Source organism: Thermobia domestica, chromosome 3 (genome assembly GCF_964235325.1).
Source record: "Thermobia domestica chromosome 3, izTheDome1.hap1.1, whole genome shotgun sequence".
In the NCBI taxonomy this organism is placed as follows: domain Eukaryota; kingdom Metazoa; phylum Arthropoda; class Insecta; order Zygentoma; family Lepismatidae; genus Thermobia; species Thermobia domestica.
Window position 1 is genome coordinate 149,366,067 of NC_137456.1, and position 27,957 is coordinate 149,394,023.

At 38.4% G+C, this 27,957-nt stretch overlaps 1 protein-coding gene across 15 annotated transcripts in view; it reads left to right on the top strand.

The window, feature by feature from the left end:
- LOC145680804 (uncharacterized) overlaps nt 1–27,957 on the top strand; it is a 296,773-nt gene that overhangs the window by 187,219 nt on the left and 81,597 nt on the right. For 14 of the 15 annotated variants that reach the window (XM_081751866.1, XM_081751865.1, XM_081751864.1 and 11 more), the window contains exons 8-9: nt 1,202–1,318; nt 22,019–22,135. In XM_081751866.1, the coding sequence (XP_081607992.1) occupies nt 1,202–1,318; nt 22,019–22,135 (234 nt within the window). The remainder of the gene's footprint in view (nt 1–1,201; nt 1,319–22,018; nt 22,136–27,957) is intronic. The other variant, XM_081751857.1, reaches the window with a different exon arrangement.

Genomic DNA, 27,957 nt, shown 5'->3' on the forward strand with positions numbered 1-27,957 from the left:
ATGTAATTTCAAATATGTATATTATATTGACTATTTGTACAATGTGATGGCTTATGTATAATGTGATGTATGCTCGTAAATCTGCATATTACTAATTACATACTTATAATGCCTATTGTAATTGGATCTTAAGCTCTGTTATAGGTGACAGATAGTAAAATAATATAAATAAAATAAATTTTGAGTAGTAGATTCTGTTCCACAATGCACAGAAATATAACTATTGTGTTATACGTTCTCGTTTCACTACATTTATTGATTGGTGTTTCTTCATTCCATTTCTCTTATCTTTTCATATAGCCTTTTGGTGCTCATTGTTCAAGTTAAAGGGAAATGTGAACAAAAAAATGTTTATATTTGAGCAGCTTGTGAGATCATTTCTCTCAGGTATAAATATTCAAAATATTTAAGAACTTTAAAGTAAATGCAAATTTCGTGAAGAATTCGGATGATGATCTACATAGTGGGGTATCACCTTATTACATTACTTGTAAAACTAGGACAGGCTGTGAAGAAATAAAAAAACAGAGTGTCTGCCCAGAGATTTAAATAAAATACCTTTTGTTAATGGGGCAACATTGAACTGAAACTTAAAATATTTTCTCCAAGTAGTAGTTTTTTTAAATAAAATTACATGTCCACTCTTGTAACCTGATGCATGTTTTTGGCTACGTTCATTTTGGAAGTTAGACGAGATGTATATAGTACTTTAGCAATTAAAAGCGTGGTAATGTGTTAAATATCAAATCTCTCCAACTAAAAAAAATAGACTAATGACTTAAAATCTCCCAAAAGATACTACTAATATATTAATCTGTAATTTGGAGAGTTACCTCTCTTTTCGCGAAAGTGTACGAAATAGAAGTATGATTATATATATCCTTTGTAGAGTGTAAGGTGGAGTTCAAAAATTTCCCTAACGATAACATATTTCAGAAAAGTCTGTGGTGAGAGGTGTAACTCGATAGGTAGCCTCAGTATTACTAATAACAAAATCCATCTCATACTTTACTAGACAATATGTTGTGCTTCTCTTCATGATTTCTTAAAAAAGAAAAAAAATGTTTGAGACAGTTGACTCAATTGCTTCAGCTATAGAGTGAACTTTTAGATAGTGTATATGGATATGTCGGAAATTTCTAACTTATGGAATTTTCTTTTAACGAATACATGTCAATTTGAAGTATTTTTCTTTTACTAGAAAACCATATATGTGGAACAGATCAATTTAGATGTAGTTCAGGACAATGTATATCGAAAAAGCAGGTGTGTGATCGACGCTATGATTGCTCTGACCATAGTGACGAAATTAATTGTGGTAAGTTCACTAATCGTTTTCTACATTCGTTATACTAGTAAATGTATATTATTTTCGCATAGCATATGACAAGGTTACCGCAATATATTTGAAGTTGTACAAATGTCATTTATGAATATACAAATGTCATTTATGAATATCGAATTGAAACTTGCACAAGTGGAATTACATATTGAGAGATGGAAATATGCTTACTCTTACGATTCGCAACGTCATTAAACCGGAAGTAGAATGATTGTTCTCATATAGCCCTTGAAAGTTATGTACTCTGCTCAGATTCCAGAATGAGATACACTGGAACCTCTTTTCTCATGAAGACAAATATTGCAAATTCAAGATGATAATAGTCGGCGGTAATTGGGATCTTTAGTACATCATTGATGAGAACCCATGTTAAATGGAACAAGAGACGATGCGCCGATCGTAAGTTCCTATCGACCACGTTTACCTGCTGGTGAAAAGAGACAGGCTGAACCAGAACGCAAAAATGGCTTTTTATATTCGTATTTATTATTATTATTATTATTATTATTATTATTATTATTATTATTATTATTATTATTATTAATAGTAGTAGTAGTAGTAGTAGTAATAGTAGTAGTAGTAGTAGTAGTAGTAGTAGTAGTAGTAGTAGAAGTAGTAGTAGTAGTAGAAGTAGTAGTAGTAATTAGTATTAGTAATATGAGCAGTATGATGAGTGAAAATAATATTAATGAGAAGAAGAAGAAAACAAATGTATTGTTAGGCCCGTTCAGTAACCAATGACTTTGGCCGGTCATGGGTGGTTTCTAGCTCTGCTATAAATGTTTTAAAATCCACAAACAACAATAACCGAGCCGGAATTTGAAGTCGGGACCTTTGAACGCTGACTCGTCAACCAACGCTGACTTGACTCGTCAACCAACACGAACATAAGATAGGCAATAATAAGAAGAAGACGGGGCCGCAGTGGCTCAGTGGTAGAGCGTTCACCCCCGGTGCTAGGGGTCTCGGGTTCAAACCCTGCTCCCGCCAAGTGAACTTTGTGGTGGACGAACACCGTGTGCGTGGGTTCTCCCGTTTCCTCCCACTTTCTTCATTCCACCATTTCATTCATTACTCATCATCACCGTCTCCTTTAGCCTAACCGGCATAACCGTGGGACGTAAAACTAAAAAATTTCATTTCATTTCATTTTCAATAAGAAGAAGACGATAAAGAAATAATAATAATAATAATAATAGTAATAATAATAATAATAATAATGAAAATCCTATACCAGTGTTCTTAACCTAATTCCGATCACGACCCCCATATTATCACATCCTCTTGCCGGTGATCCCTATATAATTTCTGGCTTGTAATAAATTGTGCCGAATTTTTAATATAGCTATTGCGGAGGTATCACTATATACATCTACATACTATATACATCTGTATTTCTATAATAGTAAAATTTATTTCTTGTATACAGTGGGTACAGTAACTTCGCTAAAAGTAAATGAATTAAAACCAAATTTAGTCCCTTCGATCAAATTACAAACATCGAATCCGATCTTCCTACTGTTTCAAAATGGACTCCGTTTGAAAATTTAAAAACTTCATAACCTCCTCAACTTTAGGTCATATGATAAAAAAAATGCAATTGCATTCTTCTAGTATTTCAATATGCTGTTCTCATTAGGTTCATATCGTATTTCTTTCATTTTAAATTGATTTTTAACCAACTCTGCACCTGTTGAAAATGTTTAGTAGTCCAAGTTTTTGTTGTTCTTGACAGTATGAATATAAATAAAAATTGTCTATCGAACAAAATTCAAAATAATATTTACTTAAAAATATTTTCCGGTATTACATTCTAATTAGATTTATCTCTTTCACTTATTTTCGCGACCCCAGGTTGAGAAACTCTGTCCTATACATTTCTTCTTCTTGCAGACCTTGTGTTCGTTTGGATTGAGGTGTCAAGCCAGCGACTCAAGGGTCCTGACTTTGAATCTCGGCTGGGGTATGGTTGTCTCTGGATTCTGAAACCTTTATAGCAGTGCTAGAGGACACTCAAGACGGGCAGAAATCCTTCGTTACTGAACGGGCGCAACAATATATTTGTTGTCTTCTTCTCATTATTATTATATTTACTCACCATACTGCTCATATTACTAATCATACTGCTACTACTACTACTACTACCACTACTACTACTACTACTACTACTACTACTACTACTACTACTACTACTACTACTACTACTACTACTAATAATAATAATAATAATAATAATAATAATAATAATAATATTAATAAAAAGCCATTTTTGCGTTGTGGTTTCAGCCTGTCCCTTTTCTAAAGTGGGTAAACGTGGTCATTTGGAACTTACAATCGGTATATCTTATCGTGTACCATTTAAAATCGGTTCGGATCAATGACGTACTAGAGATTGCAATCACCACTGACTATTATCATCTTGAATTTGCAATGTTTGTCTCCATGAGAAAACAGGCTTCAGTGTATCACATTCTGGCATGTATGACCAGAGTACATAACTTTGAGGGACTATGGAAGAACAATCATTCTATTTCCGGTTTAACGACGTTGCGAATCGTAAAGCATTGTGAATCATAAAGCATATTTCAGTCTTTGAATATGTCCTTCCACTTGTGGAAGTTTCAGTGGGACACTCGTCGAAGAGTTGGATATCTTTCCTTGTTAGTAGAATTTCACAAGAATATTATACATGGACTGGAAGTTGCAAGAAAAGTTGAGGAAGTCCCAACGAATACAGTTCTTTGAAGTAGGATGTAGAGAGTAATATTGCGCCGAAAACCCTTCTATATTTCCTAGACGTATCATTCTTCTGACTAAGTAGTCTATTTCATGGCTGACATATACAAGGTGGCCCATTTTAATCTTTCCACGTAAATATCTCGAAATAGGTTGAACGTAATCACAACGGAAACTCAAATAGGAAATACCATGAAGGAAATCGAATGGTGATGTCGCGGTGCCTCCCAGGCCTGCCCTTCAAGGGGACCCGGGGACCAATTTTAAAATTTTAAATGGAAACATTGAGCGAGTGACATCCCGTTCGATGGATCTTTAAAAACTAAAAAGCGATGTGGCAAAATATTTTTCGTATCGGTCACCGTATTCAGAATGGCCGATAAGATTTGTTATATGTATCAGATTAAAGTCCAGTAGCACTAATATGAAAACGGTTGGACATAAATAAACAAAAAATGCTGAAATAGTAATGCCATGGGCACATAAAATGGTGCTGTCGCGGTGACCCCAGGTATGCCTTTCATGAGGGCCCAGTTCCCAACTTTAAAATTTTAAATGAAAATATGTTGCGTGTGATACCTTGTTCATATATGTCACGGTTTTCAAAATTGCCGCCAGGACATGGTAAATGTATCAGATAAAAAGTGCAGTACCACTAATACGAAAACGGTTGAAGATAATAACGGATGAACAGAATAAAACTCCATTAGAAAATCACAGAAAGTATTTATCATTCCAGGGCTCGAAAATGTTTGCAAAAAAGGAGAAGATCATTGGAGTACAAATGCTATAATGCAAAGGACGAAATCTAGTTCCTATAAAATCATCGTCCCAACGGACTCCGTAAGTGAGTGAAGCGGGACGGGAAGGAACGGTGAAATTGCAAATGAGAATCTTAGGTTTTGCAAATTGTATCTATACAACAAAATTATCTGAAATGTGTTTTCCTAACAGATATATGTCTGTAATGGAAGAAAGTAGGTAAAATTCTTGTTAAATGCGAAACCAATTTGTCGAACAATGCAGTTTTAGAACAACATGTACAAACGTTGGTTTTGCTCAAAAGTCGTCTGCACAATATTGTTTCATTACAGGATCAGTCACTTGTACACCCAAGTGTTTCAGACAAGCCACACCTATTGCAAGTAAAAGTGGGTTCTCGTTTGAAATTTTCCCATTCATTTCCACTTCACCCACTTACGGAGGAAGGTCGGAAAAATAATTTTCTAAGGATTAGATTTCCTTTTTATCATTATGTTACTTATACTTTAATAATCTTTCTCTCCGTTGGATTATTCTCGAGGCGAGGAATGATAAATACCCTCTATGATTGGCTATACGAGTTTTATCCTGTTTATTTATCACCAACCATTTCCATATTAGTGGTACTGGACGTTTTATCTGATACAGGGACAATGTTTTGGCGGCCATTTTGAAAACGGTGACCGATATGAAATATCTTTTGAAACAACACTTTTTTAGTTTTTAAAGATATATCGAACGAGATGTCCCTTGACCTTTTTTTCTATTGAAAATTTTGAAGTTGGGCCGTGGGCCACCATGAGAGGATGCCCTGGAGGTCATCGCGACATCATTCGATGTGCTTTACGTCATTTACCTGTTTCACTTTTTGTTCTATTCATTTATCTCCGACAACTTTCATATTAGTTTTTGTTTGGTTCATTTATGTTCAACCTTTTCGTATTAATGCTACTGGACGTTTATATGATACAAGTAACATTTTTTGGCCACTATTTTGAATACGGTGACCGATATGAAAAATATTTTGCCATAACGCTTTTTAGTTTTTAAAGATCTATCGAACGACGTATCACTCGTCCCATATTTCCATTTATATTTTAAAATTGTGCCCTGGGCTTCCATGAAGGGCGGCCCCGGGAAGCACCGCGACATCACCATTCGATTTCCTTCATGGCATTCCCTATTTGTGTTTCCGTTCAGTTTATTTATGTTCAACAGTTTCCGATATATTTCCGTGGAAAGATTAAGTTGCCCCCCCTGTATATATTATTCACCTTGAATCAGTCATGTGTTAGGAACTATCACAGCAGTTTATCTTAAGTTCTTGGTCTATCTTCTATGGTAGATCTTTCAAATGCTCTTTAGAGTAGGCTTCACCTCTGCCTAAATGTTTTCCATGAGATTTATGTCTGATTCACAACGCCATAAGTAATTAAATCAATATGAGGCTACCCCGCAAATCATTAGTGAGCGACTTGAGTAGTTTGTGTATTGGGGGTTGGTCGTGCTTAAACTAAGTTGCGTCTTGTGGCAGAAGCTGTCCTCAGACACTCACACGTTTTGTTAGAGTCGATAATGTAATTAATTAATTAATGCAATAAACTTGACAGTAATACAAAGTATACATGTATAATATTCACACTAAAACTCAAGTAAATTGTAGCATAATAAGTTAAGATATTTAAAAGAACTAAATTGTTGACAAAGCAAAATATAAAGGAGTTTAAAGAAATTAATCACTTAAGCTGTTCGTGAATTTCATCTTCTAAAAATATTATTGGCGAATTGACGATTCAACTTTTCATTGCATCAATATTTTTCAACTGAAAGCTAAATTTTACTCATGTCATTATGCCTATTTATATCCTTCATTATGTTTTTTTTTTCAGTTAGAAAGATGGATTTACAACTTTACATTTTCTAGAGATTTTCCTAATGCCTAAACAAGTTAACTATATATATATATATATATATATATATATATATATATATATATATATATATATATAGATAGATAGATAGATAGATAGATAATCTAATCTAGAACTAATATAGATATTGTAAGGTACCACATGTCTTGATATCATGCGATAACTATTTATATGTTTGTACTACACGTGTTAACAGCAAACAAATACAACGCAGACGATAGTACCGAAGAGGAGTCGCCCACAATCGCCAGCAGTCGGCAGGACGGTGATCACCGAAGGTAGAAGACATTTTAGGATAAAAGACAAGAGCAAGCTTCAACAAGCATCAATCTATCCAGGTTGATTAAACCACCTAAAGCCCTAAGGCGCCCGGTCATTGAATTCCCTTTCTCTCTCACGACGCCCGGTCACCGAGAGAGAAACCTAATCACACAAAACTTATCCCCTCTCACGACTCCCGGTCAAAGAGACGGGGACGCCTGGTCATTGGGTTCCTTCCATTTTCTTATCTAAAATAGATATAGATAGATACGTATATGACTTATACGTCGTTCTCTTAAGGATAAAACAACATTTCAAATGGCACCATGAGAAGTGTGAGTGTTTCTGTATGTGTGTGTTGTGTGTGTGTGTGTATATATATGTGTGTGATGTACGGGAAAAGGGAAGAGTGGGGTAAAATTTGGAATTATCCGTCCAAAATATCCTTTTTTCAACTGTAGTGCTCCTGGTGCGGCCGCAGCTACAGGCACAAACATACAATATACCCTGAAACTATTTTGTACTGTGCTTCATACGCAATGCAGATACTGTCTTTCCTTGCAATATCTGTCATAATTATGAGGCAAAAGTATTTCTCAGTCATGCTTGAAAATACAAAATTTTATGTAGAAAAAAGTGAGATATATAACTCAGATGTGTAATGTGATGTCCGTACGTAAAGATAGGAAAATGGGTTCTGAGATAATGTTAGACACTCTACATATGAGGCAAAAAGTCACTTGACATACAGCTTATAGAGTGTGACAATTGATTATATGTGTGCTTGTCACAGCGTTCTTTCCAAAGAATATTAAAGCTCCAATAAAAAATTAAAATATATAAAATGAATGTTATGAACCATAACTTACATTAGTATTAAGTGGCCTCTCTTTGCCTGTCTCTTGTATTGTGGATCTGGAACATCTCTAGCTATTGTCTAACAACAACCGGCAGGCGCAGATTTTTTCGAAGTTTTCGTCTCCCAGGTCAATACCAAATTGTGGAAAGCAGGTTGGATGTAGGTTACGCAATGCCCTACCAAAGATTCTTGTGTGTGGGTGCACAGAGGGATAAGCTTCTTACCAATCTTCAGAAGGAGTAGTGCTTGATGGGGTGTGGAATTCCCACTGCCCATCCTGGTGAATCCGTGCGTACGGAGAGAGAGACTATATCCATGTCCACGCCGTTTCTTCCTTGCAACACCTGTACGGCCACAGTTGGCAGAGCGATTAGTGTCCCAGTTGGGATATTCACCTAGATAGGTGTGGGAATCTATCTATAGAGGGAAGGCCTAGGAATCAAGTATGGCACTCTCAAAGAAAAAGCCAGAAGATAGAGGAAGGAGGACACGAGCCACTTATAAAGAGTGCGCCAAACCAAATCAGATAGCTAGCCAGGCTGCTAACGAATGTGGCAGCACCAGTGCTACAGGCAAAGGTAACCTGGGGAGCATGTCAATGGCTACAAGGCAGTCATAAAGCAGACAACCAGAACGACCCTCAATACCAGCAATGTCAGCGAGAGTGGTTCGGAAGTAAGGGTTCGGGTTCTGAACCAAAGGAAGTGGAAATGGCCAAATACCCAGCGTCTGCTCATGGAGAGCGTGGAATTTCTGAATTCCACTCTCAAAGTGGGAGAGCGGGTAACCGACAAGGCCATGCGTCGCCTAAAGGACAGAAGATAGAATGGGCAATTGAACGGGGCAAACTTCTGAGGAAGATCGAGCAACTGCAAGTTATGAACCAGAAGTTCACGCTTAAATTAGTTACCCAAACAAAGGAGAGCCAACCACAACTTGTGTCATTCGCACAGGTACGCAAGGGCTGTCTCAACTGTGCAGAGACATGCCGCCTATGCAAAACCAGTGGCGCAGCCTCGACACGAGTTGTCCTTAAACCAAAAGCTGATGAAATCCCCAAGGACGAAAGGAAGGCCCTACCGCAGGTTCCTAATCCTGCAAAGGAAGCAATTAAGATCAGAGCTGTGAGGAACGCAGGAAACAGCGTGGTGATAGAGACTGAATCGGTGTCTGACCTGAGGAAATTCCAGAAAAATCAGGAACTCTCGGAAAAGCTTAGCTTTGACCTTAAGCGTAAACGGGATCCACTGGTCATCATCTACGATGTACCGGAGGGCAAAAGTTCCGAGGAACTCATTGAAGAGGTGCATATTCAAATCTTCGGCATTACTTGCCCATCTCTGAGTTTAGAAAGAACTTTAGGTCGAGGTTCAAAGCTGGACCAAGGGGAAAGCCAACAATTCATCACGGGTTCGAGGTCTCGGCCAAAATGCGCAAGCAGCTACTAGTCCGGAAACTTGTGTCCATGGGCTTCCAGTCCATGTCAGTCAAATAGTTCGTTTTTGTGCCTCAGTGTTGAAAGTGTCGGGATCTAGGTCACGTCACGTAACACTGAAGGTCGAAGCAGGTGTGCCTTCATTGTGGTGTAAAGGACCACAAGAAGGAAGCATGTCCCCGGAAGGACCGTGAAGCTACTTGCATTCCTTGTAAGAATCGTATGCGAATTTGCTCCGGAAAGGACAAGAAGTGCGTCACATACAAAGTCCTGTTTGAAAGAATAGTTGGCCACACCGATTATGGGCTGTAATTTGGCTAATACAGCATCACAACTGGTCAATCGAGTGGTCGAAGCACGTAATACCTATAAGGTATACAATTAAAAGCAATGCGATCCTGATCAGTTGTGTATGAGGTCAGTAAACTTGTAGAAGACATGTCTCTAGATATCGTCATTCTGCAGGAACCCTATACACAGTATGGGAAATTATCAGCGTTGCCTCTCTTGGCACAAATAGCGATTAAAGGACAGCAACCAAAAGCTGCACTCGCAATGCTGCACCGGATGACGGGTGACGTAATGCTAATCTGAGGATGACGGTGATCTTACAATTGTCGGATGAGCACGCTCCTTCCACAAAGGACGATAATTCTAGCGTATATATACCTCCAGTTCAACCATCCCATCGAGCCGTTCTTAAACAGGGTGCAGGAGATACTATCGGTATTTCCCGGAAGGCAGGTAGTCATCATGTCTGATGCCATCGCCAAGTCCCCCCTCGGGTACTTTAGAGTACTGGACGAAAGGGGAGAGTTGGTGGAAGAGCTCATTCACGAGTTTCGGCTGACTGGCAAACCGGCTTAGTCATGTTCCAACCTATTCTAATAGAGTGGGAGCTAACTGTGAACATTGACGTTACTCTAGTCAAAGAATCAACTGCCAGCGTGGTACAGGATTGGAATGTCTATGATGGTATCACGCATAGGGCACACAATGTGGTTACTTTCGCAATGCCAATTGATAAAAATGGAGTCCAAAGGGCAGAAGTTCTAAAGAGACCAAGATACGACCTGAATTGGGAACTGCTTAGGGATATACTAGATCTGACTCAGGTTATGGCACAAACGGAAGACGAGTCAGCTCGCAGACTACAAGATACCATTGCAAATGCTATCGAACGCAGCCAGCAGACTCCTCACTAGCTGGGTTTAGCTTCCATTCCCTGCTGTACGCGAAGCCTCTCAAGGCTGTAAGCGACCAGCAGGAGGAAGAGGAGGCTATAGGAGTGTGTACCAGACACGGATGTACTACTGGACAGAATAGCAAGATAAAGAGCAACAAAGAGAACTTTTGAAAAGGATCTAAATGACGATAGGACTGCCTCATGGGAGATATACGTCCCGAGTAATCTGGAAACTGAAACTTGGAGTGTGCCCTACAAAAGTTTTAACAAAAAGATTACAGCTCCGAGGCCATGCAAACCCTCAGAAATGTGCTAACGCTCTTAAGGAGGGAGGGCAGAAGACAGGTGAGCTCCTACTCAAAGTCATTCTCCCAGATGACAATCCGAAGGAGGATGACGGAGACCAGAAACGAATGCGCGATTAAATCGCCAACGACTATGTGGCAGAAGACGATATTCCCGTATTCTCACAAGCAGAAATAAAGGAGGCAATCTCAAGACTGCGGTACAGAAGTGCTGCAGGACCGGACGGTAACAGGTATTAAGTCGTTAAGCAACGTTCTAATGAACTCTGAAACAGAGGAGCATGTCTGAAACAGAGAAGACTGCCTGCAATCTGGAAAAACGCAGAAAGGGTCTTCTTCAGCAAAGGCTATTATAAGGATCCTCAAGATCCGAAATCCCGCAGACCAATTTCCTATTGAAAGTGCTGGGCAAAGTGCAGGAAAAATTGCTTATCTGCAGATTGACTCTGCACTGCCAAAGAACTAGCATGATTGAAAATAAGTACGGTTTCCGTCCGCGGAAATCAACTGTTGATGCTGTTAACCACGCACTCAGGGTGATCAAGGGGGCTCCAACAAAATATGTCGTAGGCATATTCGTTGACATTTCTGAGGCTTTAGATAATCTTTGGTGGCCAGCCCTCTTCGGGCGCCACAGGGAGATGTGAAATCCTAGGAACTTTTATGAGATGTTCTTTGATCACTACAGAAACAGGAACATATTTTTCCAAATTGGAGGATCTCGGATCTCCAAAACCTGCACCAACGGCTGTCCCCAGGAATCTGTGCGCGGGCCAACGTTCTAAGATGTAGCGACTGAACCACTCCTAACGGACTAATTGGGAATGTCGGAGACAATTGATCTCGTGGCATTCGCAGACTACTTGCTCGTACTCACGGGAGAGACTCCCGCTGGGAAAAAGAGGCAAAGGGGAATGCTATTTTAGCGCGCCTCGACGCCTCGAGGGGAATGCTATTTTAGTCGGGGAAAGGCTACTTCGGGACCCAATCCTTAAAATCGACAGAGAGAGCATCAAGAGGGTTAGACATACTAAATACCTCGGAGTGATTCTGGATGAATCACTCAATATGCAGAAGCATATTGAGTATTCCTGGAACCAAGCGAATAGTATAACACAGAGGATCCTCTCTCTAGGAGGAAGGAAGCATCAACTACAACCTCGCTAATTCAGACTGTACAATGACGGCTTGTGGATCTCTCTGTTGGCATACTGCGCTAGCACGTGGGCACACAGGTTTGTCCTACGCGATGACGATATCCGAAAGGTGAGCAGAGTGCAACGCTCGATCCTGTTGCCGTAGAGGGGAGCATATATGTCGACCCTGGATATCCACTGTGTGCTGTTCTGGGAATAGTCCCTGTGCATTCTTAAACGTGCTGCTAACTACTGGATTAGAAAAGAAATTCCTGAGAAGACAGTGGATCTACTCGGTCGCCTTTGCTTAACAAAAGCGGAAACAAATGCCAGAGTTGTGAGCAGGTGGCAGGAAGAATTGGACGGTTCTGAGGGAAGGAGAACCTATGACGTGCTCCCGGATGTAGCTGAAAGGTTGTTGATGAGACACTAACGCCCAGGCAAAGGTCTTGTACATTTTGCAACAGGACATGGCCAGTATAATGCTAAGCTCCACTGATTGGGCTTAGCTAGAGCGCCGCGGTTTGACTGTGGGGATGCCCCAGGCACCTCAGAACATACTGTCTTCGAGTGCGCTTGTTCAGCAGGTCTGTCCGGCCGAGCGAGCACGGTTGTTGCATATACCGCTAAGGGACGATCTGTGATTCGAATCACTATGCGGTGAACTGGGAAGGCTTACTACCGTAATATCTACCTTTTATAAGGAAAGATACTGTGAGCTTCTAAGACAGAGGCGTGCAGTTCTCCCACAGAAACATAATGGAATTGACGCCAGTCTGGAGCAGAAGTGAAACCTTGTAAATAGTGTAAATATCGTGTACCAATGAACTCCTACTCGGAGGGATCCGGATGACGAACTCCTATGCACAAACCTATGACAAAGAATGCCTGCATTCCACTGACGAAAAGATTCCTCGAGTTTTCATCCTCCCCCAACCGTACCTAGGAATGAGGGATTTCTGCCGGACTCCCGCTGAATCCCAAATTGGAGACCATTGCGTACCATTGGGTTTGGTAACGTACGTGGTACCTCAACACGGCAAAAAGTGATTTCGTCCTCTGGACTGGCCTACCGGGGGAGAGCAGTGGCCACGGCCTTTCTCCCAAAAACCGACTTACACGTGCTGTTGAGTCCGGGAAGTGATCCTGAGTATCTTAATTTGTACGTGGTACCTCAACACGTTAAAGAGAGGTAGTCCCGTATTGCATGGACGACCCTACGGGGATGGGAGTGTCGGATTCCTGCCTACAAGGGATTATAACGGGGTTGGGGAGGGGCCAATCCCAGGCATCTGGGTAACGGCTCTGATCCCGCGGAAGGGAGGAAGCTGTAGGATATGGCCTTTCACCAAACTCAAATGGTGACTTAATAGGTACCATTGGATCCGGGATGAGATGCGAAGCATCTCGACGTATGTATGGTACCTCTAAACACGGCGGTTGCCCGTTGAACGATAGAGGTAGGCAGGGCCGGGACTCAAGCCCCCTCGGGCATTGCCTGGGATCCCGGATTAGGTTGGACTCTGCTGGGTTGTGGTCATACTGTGGGAGAATATGGGAGCTAATCCCAGGAACCTGGGTAAGGGTGAACATGTGCGGGAGGTGAGCTTGCCTTATAACACTTGGACACCATGCTTTCAGAGTATGGTAGGGCCTGACTCGTTAGCAGGACCGCCTTGAACAGGAGGTTAATTGTCAGACACTCGGAACTTCGATCCGGCCGCGCAGTCGGCGTATCCTACTCCCTCAGTGAACGGGGGTTACACGCTAAGGCGTCAAGGTTAAGGGACAAATGTTGACGGTGTACATCGTGCACGAGAACTCAGCTCCAGGCACAAGCAACTATGGGCGGGGTGCCTTGTTTGGCGAAACCCGTCCATCAAATAGGCCGAACAGTCGCGGGCATGCTCTGCATGCATACAACTAAGCGTGGCAGTAGTAGACCACTAACAACTATGTGGCTCTAATATAATTTCTTCATCATATACGGCGGGTTCTAGTGAATGACCGGGTAAGTCGACTTTTTTTGAAAATTGAGATTTTGCAGGTTTAAGCTCCTTTTTGCTGTTCTACATTATGTGGAAGCGGCTAAGGCGAATTCTTAAAATTGAGAAAGCTACAGCATTTTGCAATTTAACCAGGTAAATGCTGTAAAATTTACTTTAAAATCTGCTCTCCTGTAAAATTTTCTTTTCCCGACTTAGCCAGTTAGTCAATGAAGCCAGTCATATATTCCTTGGTAAAAATGTTTCCCATGTTCATCAATGACTGCCCCGCATTTCTCTTGCAAGAAAACTATGTGGGAGTGTGACGGATGCAGTTTTAGTGACATATTGCACCCCATTGCGCGATAGAAGATATTAGGCCCTCCACTACTTCTTTATAGTTCTAAGACCGCTCGTTCCCCAAAACATTCGTCCCCACTTTTCAGAAAGAAACCCTTGCAATTTTTTCCTTATTTTCTAACTGTGCATCAAATCCAGGATTATTGAGGAGTTAGCGAATTTTAGGGCCAATAAGGATTCCCTGCCTGATTTTAGTTTTAGCAATGTGTGGAAGCAATTGCAGAATATATTTGAACAGTAGTTTCGGTGCGTCTTTTAATTGCCACCATTCATCAGAATTATTTTCTATGTGTAGTTTACTCACAAGAACAGTTACATTGTTACAACAGACTATGTCACTTTTCACTGAAATTGTCGTTCCTAGGAATTCTGACGGTTCGAAGCACGGACACGTTTAGATCTTCAGAATAAGTTCCCACTGCTTGAGTCTGGAAGCCATTAGTTCTGCCCCTCTTTTTGACAACCACAAGTAATTTAATTCAGGTTGCGTATCATATGGCGAATAGATAATGAAATGTTGGTTTTTTGAAGTCAGCATCGCTGGAAGAGGGTGAATCTGCAGCAGAATTTTGACAACCAGGGTCGACATTGTCCGCCTTTTGTTCTTCATGGGATGGAGTTACTCTTCAATACAAAAACAATCATGAAGTGGTTGATGATTCTTTGTGAGATATGAAGTACGAGCAATAAGGATAGCTAAAGACGAAGTCAAGAATTTATTTCGGGAGAGGTCCTAAGCCATTTCGGGTGTCCAAATACAATTTGAGGATAAATTATTTTAAAATTTGTAAAATTGCATCTGAAATTAGACTTAATTTACAAAAAAAACTCGGAATTTCTGGGAGTCAAGACCCGGCACGATCCACACTCTGCGTACGTCCCTGAGGATAGCAATGCAAATAACCGTCAAGCAATGAAATATTATCGAAATAAGCAGACAGTTTCAGCTGCAACCAACCTTTAATTTGCCAAACGGAGAGCATGCAGTATTTCTTCTTCTTCGTATTTCTTCGAAACCCGAGTTAATTTTTAAAATCTAATTTCATAGTCGTTATCAGCATCTTGATAATAATAAGAATTGGTTATTTTCATCTTCGAAGCATTTTCACTATTGACCTATGTAAATGCCTTAGACTGGAAATTTGCTCTGTAAAAACGTCATCATTCGGAATTGATATGGGCTAGCTGAGTCCGATTCGTGACTCACAGTATTACGTGGCAACAAAACCCAGAAAATCCTGAACAAACCATCTATATCGAGAAGAATTAACTAGGCGAAGTATTTTCGATGCGTTGTGCGTGATTGCATAACAACATCACCAATTGAGTGTATATAAAATCAAACTAAATTAGATCACTACATATTAGGGTTCCTGATCCTCAAACATGACGTGTGTCCCAAAGGAAACAGACATTAATAATAGGCATTAATAATAGACAAAGGAGACAGACAATGGTTTTTGAGGAATTGGTGAAATGTTGATTTTCGACAAATTGTGATCATTGCCTCTAAAAAAGTAAGAAAGAAATGATGATACAGGGTTGATTGATACCGCAAACTCACTAGGTCGTGGATCTAATGTGGGACCCCTTGCCATATACGTAACTACTACCAGTGATTTACGATGAAACTCTTTACGGCCTCTCACGTAACGAATAACAGATTGTGCACAAAATATGTTAGTTTATGACACATAGAAACTATAATATTGGTTAAGAAATTCTTGCTAAGAAAGTAGATATGCCAAGAAGAATTGAAATTTATTCCACACATTTGTTTTAAACAAAGTAACAATACACAGATGCTGACGATTAGAGAAATACGACGAGATTTCAAAGAATGAAAATGTGTTAGACGATGGGAGAAACGCAGGACACGTCTGGAAATTTGCTTTTACATGTGAGGGACATGTTAAGTAGTAAAGAGGACACGTGTTATGTCCAGTAGTCAATATAGTGAGAGTATAACTGAATGGATCCGAGACGGCACTTAACCAATGTCACTGAACACCACATGGCCATGTATGGGAAGAAAAGTAGAATCTACCCTAACCAAAGTCCTCCTCCTCTCATTTATTTATGAACTTATGATTTTTCCCAGAGACAGCGAAAACAAATTGCAGATAAATTAAGAACTCGTTGTTTCCGGATGGACTATCATTTGCTAAAATCAGTGAAAGAGTCTGAAAGCAAACAGAAAGTCAAGACATTATTTGTAGTGGAATCGTGGGTATTTCCGCACATCATGTTAGAAACGTTCTTTCATATTGAAGCCAAGTGTGCAGCCGATGTTCTGTTTGAATATCTTCCAATAGCTCTGGCAAAATGTTTGGCAAGCAGTAATGATAAAACTGTCCATTTAATCGAGCTAGTAAAAGATATGGAAAAATGAGGTAATATTGCAAAATATCAACCAAAGTATCCACGGTGCCGGTACTGGTATGTACTGGTGACCGATATGGATTATTACGACAGGATTTTCCTCGTTCCATACATGATTATTCTGGATATTCAAGGCAATCTCTCTTTTCAAATAATGTTTCGTTACTAAAGAGTACCTCCGTTAGAAATACAGGGGGTATGCTCTCATAGTCGATCAAACCACTCATAGAATTTCAAACATTTACCGTAACCATTGTCTGACAGAGACTCTACTTTCAGTAATTAATACGCACTGAACTGCTGTTCTCATACTATTTGTCATACAGTTACATAATTTTTCTCGCACTCGCGTAACAACTCTTGAGCTTACTGACGGTTGGTGTTCTTCTGTTTCTCTTAAATCTTCTAAATGAAGAGAGCTGACAGTACGAGGAACATTGGTGTGCACATATCGTGTAGCAGAAAAAAGTTTGGCGTAGACACGCAAAGACATTCGCAAACATGTACTGATAAGGCGTTCGTCTCTCGGGGTTTCTTACTTGATATACAGGGAATGTGAGGTGAAGAGTGGGGATAAATATCAGTGTAGATTGTACTATTGATCTTATACATATCCTTGTTTTATTCCATAAAATTGGGAAATTATTGCTTTTGACCGGCTCTGATCCCGTCAATGACATTCCCACTATTGTGACTGTGGCAATACCGGGATAGGTGTGTCGTCTTTACTATGTACCACGCCACTCAAATGACTAAAGAAATTTTCATGCTGGTCACCGACATGAGCATTAGGTTTACTAGAAGTGTGAATAAGTTCTTTCCATTGTCTAACATATTCTCATCCTCCCAAACCTTTTCATGTTTCTTTAATCACCAGTTTCTTTTAACTTAAGGACAATATTGTAGAATGTTACTTCGTTCAAAACAGATGTGGAAGGAAAACTAATAGATAACTCTTCTCCAGATATCCATTTCCTTAACAAGAATTTCTTAACCAGTATTATTGCTTTCTCATAATATCCCCCGACAGTTTGTGAACAATCTGTTTTTCGTTAGTTGGGAGGCGAAAAAAGTTACAATGCACCTAAAAAAAGAGATTCAATGTTACATATACGCCCCCTTAAATTTGTGATGATGGACATTGTATCATTTGTTCTTTACCTTTTTCCGGGAATACTAACGTTTTCTCGAAATTTATTATTGCACCAATTCTATCAAAATCTGTAAGTATTTGATTATGTCCAGGTTACTATTGTCGGTCTTGAACCTGCATGTATAATGATTTTATAGTATTTAATTTGATTTATCCATTACACACAATCTCTGCTGTAGTTAGGCAACCTCGCAGAACTTACAATAATCCTTCGCCTTCTTTATTCTGTTCAAAATATTGATGATCTGTGAAGAAATTCTGGCACGTAGTTCCATCCTTGATAGACCAGATCCATCTCTCCTAGTGGAATAACTAGCAAGAATTTTCTTATTGGAGACTCCCTTGTGCGTGCAGTGAACACTTCCTAATCATGCATTCTTTTAAGCTTATTCTGAGTTTAAGGCAATAAAATGTTTTCTTAGCTTAATTGCTAATCCGCGTGTAGATATTCTGCTCTAAAGTTCTGTTTTCCTCGATTTTGGACAGATATAGCTATGAAATTTTACAGTTATGGGTCCATGTAAAACATTTTCCCATTTTGCATCAGAAGAATATCCTGCTCTAGTTTGTCAGTCTAGTGTAAAACTCTCTCTTTCTCTCTCTCTATCTAACTATCTATCTATCTGTCTATCTATCTTTCTATCTATCTATCTATCTATCTATCTCTATATATATATATGTGTGTGTGTGTATGTGTGTGTGTGTGTGTGTGTGTGGTTTGTGTGTGTCTTAAAGGTTATTCTAGTACTACGGAATTTGGCAGTTACTTTTGATAATGAAAGTTTACTGTTACGTTGCTATCTCTTAAATAGCAATGAGGAAATGACACTTTGACCTGAACTTCGACTAAAGTACTAACATGTAGTGGCAGGAGTACTGACGACAGGAGTGTCATTCTGTATATTGGTTTACTACTAATGCTGTAAAAGATTGTGTAGGCAACAATTTATTTATCGATACTTATTTTCTTGTTCTATTTGCAAATGTAAATACAGGGTTTTCATAAAGTCTGGACGGATTTAATTTGCTTATAATTTTCATAAAAATGCTCATAATGAAATCAAATAAAGTGCAAACGGCAGCGGAAGGATTAAATTTTTAGTTGGCAACACTGTTAGATAAGCGGCAACTCTGAACACATTGAGAGAGGGAGAGGGAGGGCAAGGCTCAGTTTCTTACCAGATTCCATCCATTGTTGTTTTCATTGTTGTTTCAATGTTGACTGTTAAAAGTAAGTTGTAAGCTGTATTGGTGTGTGTGTCTTTTAAAGAAATAAATAAATGAAAAACTCCTCTGAGAAGACTATTTTTTTACCGTATCAAAGATGTCGTCGGTGAAAGAGAAAGCGCAATGTGTTCTGTGGTACGCAGAGCTAAAATCATCAATTCTGGTGTGTCGAAAGCTCACCAAAGTTCGACTTCTGGGTTTGGGGTCATGTGGAAACGGAAGTTTATGCAAAGAAGCAAAGTGGTTTGGAGAACTTAAAGGACAAAATCAGGGCGTCTGTGGCTCGCATTTCAGATCAAACACGCCGGAACGCTGTGAGTGGATTCCAGCGCCGCCTACGCGAATGTGTGGACGTAAATGGCGCACAGTTGGAGATGTCGCGGTGAATGAACTGAGCTGGTGCAGATTACAGGTAAAAATTTAATCCTTCCGCTACCGTTTGCACTTTATTTGATATCAATATGAGCATTTTTATGTAAATTATAAGCAAATTAAATCCGTCCATACTTTATGAAAACCCTGTATAGTCGGGTATTTAATATGCTATGGAACTTCGAATTCTTCGGGAACGTTGAAATTCCAGCCGTATAACTCAACTTTTAATACCAAAAAAATAGAACATTTTTTTAAAAAAAATCCTTCTTCGTTGCTGTATTCGCAGAATACATAGATAAAATTAACTGCATATAACAAAGCGGAGTTGATAGTTGCTTCCAGTTCAAGAGAAATCTATAAGCATTTTCATGTTGCCTGGGCGTTTATGTATGACATTCCTTTCCTTTGCTTAATATCAGGACGTAAAGTGATGTTGATTGAAATCGACGTATAATGATAAAATGTGGTAAAAATTATTAGACTTTCACTTACATTATTTATGTGATAAAAATGTTCATGGGAAATCAAAACAAATAATGAGGATATATTTTGTGCTTCAGATTTTGTTAGAAATAAACGGATAATAAAATGGTTAATGTGTATATCTTCGGAGAGGTTCTGACCTCAAGTGGCAGTCACTACATTGGATTTAACTGTTCCTTAAACACCAAGGCTATAGGAGACATGAATTTACAACTTACGGTGTGGTACCACCTATGAATTGTCGATGGGAAGCGAACCAAGTCTTCCACAGCAAAAGCGCGTATGCTAATCATAGAGCCACAACAAAGTTCAGTTCTCGGTAGATACATCAAACGTACTATACTACGTAACATCTCTCCTTAAGCTATAGGTTTCATAGCTTCTTCTAGAGTTAGAAATAAATCAACCAATTAACTAACAAATTTAAAGGACGAATAAGGAAATACTATTTCCACTGATATTATGTACTTTCAGTGAGTTCCCTTGTGGCAACTGTATTTCATAAGCGTACGTGTCTTTTGCGTGGAAAGCCTTGGTCTATTCCCAGTGAGTCCAGACCTGCTTAGATCCCTATCCAGCTTGTAAGTCCACGTTTAACATAACCTCGCTGCTGCAAGGGATGCATATCATCAATTAACCAGCTATCATCCATTTCTAATTCGGTTAAGGTGGCAAAAAGAACTTGATATAAATGAAACGGGTTAAGTACTTAATAGATTGGGTACAAATATATAAAGAATAAAGGACTCTGATATTGTTTATCTATTATTTCTTTTTTCTATTTATTTACTAATTAAATTCGAGACAAAAATGAAAGATGCTATTTAATTTTGACGAAATATCTTGAGAGGTACTCGTTACTTTATTGATAAGTTTCGTCTATGGAGCAGAAATAGGATTGAATCTTTTTAAAATCCATGTCAAGATTCAACATGAAACAACGGATAAATATGAACACCGTAATTAATCAGCAGCGTTCTGAGAGTGTTGGCTCGTATTTCCTTTCTTGTATAAAAGTTTGTCACTGATTAAATCTCGTGTAGTAAACTGTGTTCCACATAACAGCATTTTAACTATCAGTTTATACTTTTACGATCCGTTACAGCTTTTGATTGGTATTTAGTCACTTAGTTTCTCTTACCATTTCATATACCCTCGGTACTCAATGTTGAAGATGAAGACCAATCCGCCCAAAAGCAGGTTTATGTTTGACACAGTTTCTGTGATTAATTTCTACAAGAATAAGTTTCCAATCCTTTGTCAACTTGAGAGTAAATGCATATTTCGCCAAGGAGTCGGATCAAGAACTAGATATTACAGGTATCACCTCATTACATTTCTTGGTAACCTGAGGCAGGAGGGAGAAATAAGAAACAGAGTGTCCGTCCATTGATTTAAACAAAATACATCTCGTTAATGGGGCGAGGTTTAACTGAAACTTTAAATAATTTCTGCAAGGTGTAGTTTATAAAATTAGTTTTCCACTATTGAAAATTACGCATGTTTTTGAGTTCGTTCATTTTGGAAATTATTTCAGATATAGAGATAGAGCCTTTGAAATTGAAAGCATAATAACGTGTAAAATTTTCAATCTCTCCAAGTAGGAACAAATTAGGCCGAAAATGTTGCTAATATATTAATGTGAAATTTGGAGATATTACTCTCTTCTTGCGAAACTGTACGAGATAGAAGTATGTTTCCAAATATCAACCCTAAGGATGTAAAGACAAGATCAAAAACTCTAATAAGGATAGCGTCTCTCACGAATCAATGGGGTTAGACAGGTGTAACTCGGCTGATAAACCCTGCATTACTAACAAGAATATCCATCTCATATTTTACTAGAGAATATGTTGTAGACCTACTTGTTTTCATGATTTCTTTAAAATAAGATCCTTGTGAGACACAGTTGACTCAATTCTTTTGGCTATAGAGTAAACGCTATACTTATAAATTTATTAACATTCATAATTTTAATTAACGTCTTTAAAAAGTAACTTTAAATAAAATCATATGTTTAATATATGTAGGAAATTTCTAACTTGTAGAATTTTCTCTGAATGAATACTTTGTGAATTTAAAATATTCTTCTTTTACTAGCAAAGCGTACATGTGGGAGAGATGAATTTAGATGTAGTTCAGGACAATGCATAGATAAATTCTTTGTGTGTGATGGAGTTTATGAATGCTCTGATCATAGTGACGAAACAGTTTGTGGTAAGCTCACTACTTGTTTTCTATATTCATTATACTAGTATTCAAAATACAAGTAATGATAACTATCAACACATTGACGATACATTGACATTAATACCGCCTTAGATCGACTTATCCCAACATCTAATAGTGTCTTCAGTGTTCATTGCCAAGCGAATAAGTTTTAAAATTGTTATTTCGGAAAGGAGTGTTATTTCTTCTATGTCCCATGGTTATCTACAAAGACTCACAACATTCCTATAAACATAGTCTCATTCAAGATATTCTTGTGAGCTACATCAACTTGTTGTGTCATCATGTGTGTTATATTCTGAGACATGTCTGTGTTCGGAGAAACGTGTCTCCTGACAAAACAGAAAAACTTTCGGTAAGTGTTACCCAGGACCATTCCTTACCTTGCTTCGGCGCTTATAGATGTTCTGTCCATGCTATCGTTGCAAGGAGGATTGGAGCTAGGTCCTAGAAGTTATGCATAATTATGTAAAATACATTTTGAAATCCTGTTACACGTTTATGGCACTAGTTGCGGAAAAAAGTATTCTTACTATCGGAAATTCTCCAAATTCACACATTACTGTTTACTGCCTGATGCACACCCTCCATATGAAAGTAAAGTCTGAAATATTAAGGAGAATGCCTGGTACTGGCATGGAAAATGTCTCTAATATTTTAATGTCTGAGAACAGTTGGCACTATAGAACAATATTAGTGTGAATATTACACTAATTTATTTATTTACACTATTTCATTTCACTAGCTTGCATGATTACTGATAAATTACTATAATTAAATTTGATAACATTTATTAATAATCTCGTCAAATGCTTACGTATGATAGTTACACTCTTTTATATTGCTTACATTTCTTAATTTTATCATTCATCTTTATTATACTTACTCTTTATGCCATCATGTGACCTACTTGTGTATTTTTTTTACTGTTTTCCGCGGACGATAACGTCATCTCTTCGGGAGGGACGTAAGTTGTATTTGAGTGATAAGAGGAACACATGTTTGGGCTATGAGGTTTGCATGTAATTTGTGAATTTGATAACTATTTACTGTTAATTTTGTTTATGTTTATATGATTTTTATTCGTTCTTATTCTTTTGCAAATCGTGTAATCGATCATTGCATCGATTGCTGCCCTTTAATAACATGACTTATTTGTTGCTTGACGTTCTGATAATAGTAGTAAATGACAGTACCATTCAAGTATTCAGTTAACCCCAGTCAATGGATGAATCAATTATTTTTACTGTATATCTGGAGGAACATTTTTGGAATTTTTACTTTTCTCTATATTTTCATACCTAAAAAGGATATACATTTGTAGTCTAAGAATATATAATTAGCATAGACTAATGATGACACATCATAGTTGTCGAATATTCTTTTTCCATTACACTTCTCCAATGCACATTCCATTGCAGAAACTATGACGGCATTGATTATGTCAGTTATGAGCTGTAAATTTTCTGAGTTCATATTCCGGTATCTTCAGAAATAGTAAATTCAGAGTGACAAGTCTAACGAGGAACCTATCCACGTGTAACTCTGACTTCGATTTGAGACTATGCCCGTTGGATACCTTCTCCCAAAAGAACATAACACCAAAAGGGACACATCCTCCATCGCAATTTTGCGGAGATATAAGAATGAAAAGTTAGAAATTGAGCTCTAGACTATACATTACGAAGTCAGATTCCGGGTCAGATTTTTCGGAAAAATGGTCGGGTAAGAAAACACAGCGAATACATATCAAATTAGTGTGGGGAGCCCAGTTCCTTTTGAATGAAAACTTTATGTCCCCGGGGCACTCGCAGGAAAATTTGCAAATGGAACCGGGGGTCAAGTAGCATATTGTATGAAAGCTATTGTTAAATAAAAGAAAATCTCAACTCTCTACATTAATCCTGTGCAAACGGGCAACTGGTCAAAATATCAATACAACCTACATCAGAAAAACTATGACCACTCTTCTAAATTTGTTAAGTTGCGACAATAACAAAACAGAAAAGCAAGTTTAAAAGTGCAAGGTATTGAAGTAAAGCAAATTGCCGCAGAGTCTCTCACAGAGTAGCACAACGGACTTTATCCAAGTATAAGTGTGACGTAGAATCACCATGACCATAGGATTTCATGTCGTAAGGAAGGATACATTGTCAATCGCAATCGTTGTGGAGGGTGAGAAGTTCAAAAGGCAACGGTATATGCTTCGCGAATCGCGGCCTCAAATTCGCACCAGGAAATTTCTGTCCCGGGATGTGCTGAACAAGAAACGTGGTGGTAAAGACTAAAAGGATTTACCTTGAAACTTTGAGGCACATTGAAGAATAAAGTGGTGGAGAAAACGTGAATAATGATGCAGAAACAAAGTATATCGGAGGGTGCTTTTCTAGGGCTATAGGGAACGGTCAAGAATGATATTTCGTTAAAATATAAAGTTGAAACCAGTTTGATAATTGTAAACTTGGGAAAGAAAACGACAACTTAGTTCTGTGTTATACTAGCCAAAACATAGTGAACGTACCAAAAGATAGTGTTACATAGAATATTGGCACACAAAATACCCTGTGACAATACAATATTGATTTGCAGCAAATGCAATTTATTGGTAGAATATCTGGAGATATAATATACGTAAACAAAACAATGTCCAAAGAATATAGATATACAACGTCGCATATACCTCTTAGTATATTTACAGAATGTTACTTCAATAAAGAAAACGCATATTGCGGCAGACAAAATGAAAAAAAATATCGCAAAAATTCAATGAAAACAGACTCTCTCCAGAAATTGCATTAAACAAATAAACTTGTTTCAATAAGCACATCGAATAAACACTGCATCAGAACAATTATCTGATTAACACTTTTTCTGATCAGTTAGGAAAGAAAAACACACCTCATTTACATTCTGGAACTTTTCTACATGTTGAACATTATATCCTGATTTCTACCATGCATAAAAGATCATGCCTCTAAAAACAGGAGCTCGTAATTGGTTATGTACCAAAGAGTGCACGTTTAAAAGAAACTGCCTGTTTTGGGCAATGTCGATATTGTCCAGTGCAATTCGAAGATAAACGGCCCGTACCAAACATTTCCATTGCCGGAGGAAGTAAACACCATTAGGTTGTACTAAAGCTGTTGTTCCAGGAGGGATTGTAGCTAGGTCAATCCGATGATCAAGTGCATATTCGCAGTCTTCGGGGTGGTCGGGTCATTTGACAGGATCGTTGAATCCAACAATTCGACAAGGAGTGTTTGCATGTACAATGTGTTTCGTCCGGACCATCTGTCTAATATAACCAATGTTTTACCTTCTTTGGGTATCGCTGACTTCACGAAGTTGTTTACCCAATCCTGTACGTGGGCTCGGGACATCCTTCCAGATTTACCACCGTATAGATTCGGTGGTAGAGTGGCACTCAATTGCTCAATAATACGGGGTCCGAATTCATTACCCGTTGTTTCTTGTAAACATACAAATATTGGGTTAAGCAAGTCGCCTGTTGTGGTTATAGATGGCATTATTGCATATGTGTGGGTACACTTGTTTATGTTGCTCACGCATAGATAGGTTTCCTTCTCACCAACTCGCCTAGCGTACGACTAGACGTGAATTTCATTGCAAAACCCGACTGATCGGCGTTGAACACTACAGCTTATTCTACTAAACGTTCGTTCACGGCGTTTACATGGTCCTCAGCAGATTTGAGAAGATCATCTTCCTCCGCAAAGCGACGATTTGTAACTATGTGGGTAACCTTTGTTGATTTCACCCGCATCCCTTGTTTTAAATTATAGATAAGCAACTCACTGGTAACAAAATTGGTAACGTTTAGTTCGCTATCTTTCTTCCTAGCCCACCTCTTAAATCGACTTCGTGCACTGGTAAGTCTTTGTCTCTTGCTTTCCTAAATTCCTCCTTAACATATGGCTTCACAACATTACATTTTTGATGTCTGGTGACTCCTTTTGTAACATACGCCAGATTTCTAAAAAGCTGCGTGCGGCTTTTAAGCTTGGGATACAGAGTCAGTATTGATTTGGGGAACCTTCCACTTTCGTAGAGTCTTTTAATTGTTTGCATAGTGTCCAAACTAAACAGGTCAGTAAGATCTTTATCTTCATGGCAGAAGGCACGTTACATCTCTACTGCATCGATGTCGCAATGTTCATCCTCACTGTCGCAATGCACAAGTCCGATTCCACCAAAATATCATCACCTAACAAATTTTGTAAAATCTCGAACAGTGGTCATGCAATCGACTTTTCTTCACGAATGTTTGCTACCCCAGCTCCCTCATCCTTAGGCTTATACTCGTTACACTCGGAAAGAGTTTGGCGTAAACAGCATGGTCAATTTCCTGTAATAATGAGAGAGCTTTAATTACTATATTGGAAAATAATTCTCCTTTATAACACTTCTCATGTAATTCACAACGTTTATGATTATTACCATGATCAAAGGGCCATTGGTTTACATGTCTTACCAACTAACAAGGCTCACACCCAACCCCAGTGTTCAACATCAAGCCAGCTTACGCTTGGAATGAAACGCATTCCGCAACAAAAAGAAAACTACTACTACTACTGCTAATACTACTTCTTCTTATTCTACTACTACTACTACTACTACTAATAATAATAATAATAATAATAATTATTGTTATTGTTATTATTATTTTTATTATTATTACTATTATTATTATTATTATTATTATTATTATTATTATTATTATTATTATTATTATTATTATTATTATTATTATTATTATTATTATTATTATTATTATTATTATCCTTCACAGATTACTTACCTCGCTTGCGCAATTATACTGCAAAAACCTCTTCAAGCTGGATTTAACCCAACCTTTAGCGAATGACAAACTTCCTTTATTTCCTTCTTACTCTCATGACACGAATGCGAATCTTGTCAGACACAGTGAATTCGTTATCACTAACTACTTCGTCAACAAAGAAAGGAAGGGCCACTCTAACTGGGTCACTGTTGTTTTCACGTTACATTCTGTATTGGTTCATCTTCAGAATGAATATTCATAGTCCTCATTGCGCACATTGTAATTCGAAAGAAACCCTTGGTTCATAAAACATCCCAGATCGATAGGTATGTGGTAAAAACGCCATTATATATATATTTACATGCGAAATAACAAACCTCTGTGTTATAATCTGTTCTTTGGATCAACAACATACACTACAGTTTTCCCCAAATAGCACATTTAAACAGCGTATCCAGTGTACCAGTAGGCCTACTATAATCGACTACAATTCTTACTTTAATGCTAATAAACGTTAAGTGCTCCTGAGCGGCGACCTACCTTCTTTTATACAATGATCTCGGAACCACCTTTCGCAAGAGAAATCAGTTGCTTTGAACGCGCACTGTGGACAAGCACATTGACAAGTAAATCACGCTGATGGCAACGTTCTTGAATAACCTTTTTCCTTTTCGTACGTACGCTATGTTTTTACTCGTCTTGTACTCCACATTGCTTCTATTTTTCTTTGTCACGTTTACAGTTATCAAACTGGTTTCTAATTGTATATTTTCACGAACTATTATTCCTGACCACTTCCTATATTCATGGGCGCTGATCCCTGGGGGCTAATGGGACCCGGGCCCCCATAAAGCTTATGTGGGCCTCCCTTATTGTATTAAAGAATATACAATATTTGGCATAATTTGAAAGCAATTTGTCTTAAAATCCTCATATATGACTTCTGCATCTGATTGCCCCCCCCCAAAATTTACAGAGAAATCGGCGCCCTTGCCTGTATTCGTGGAAA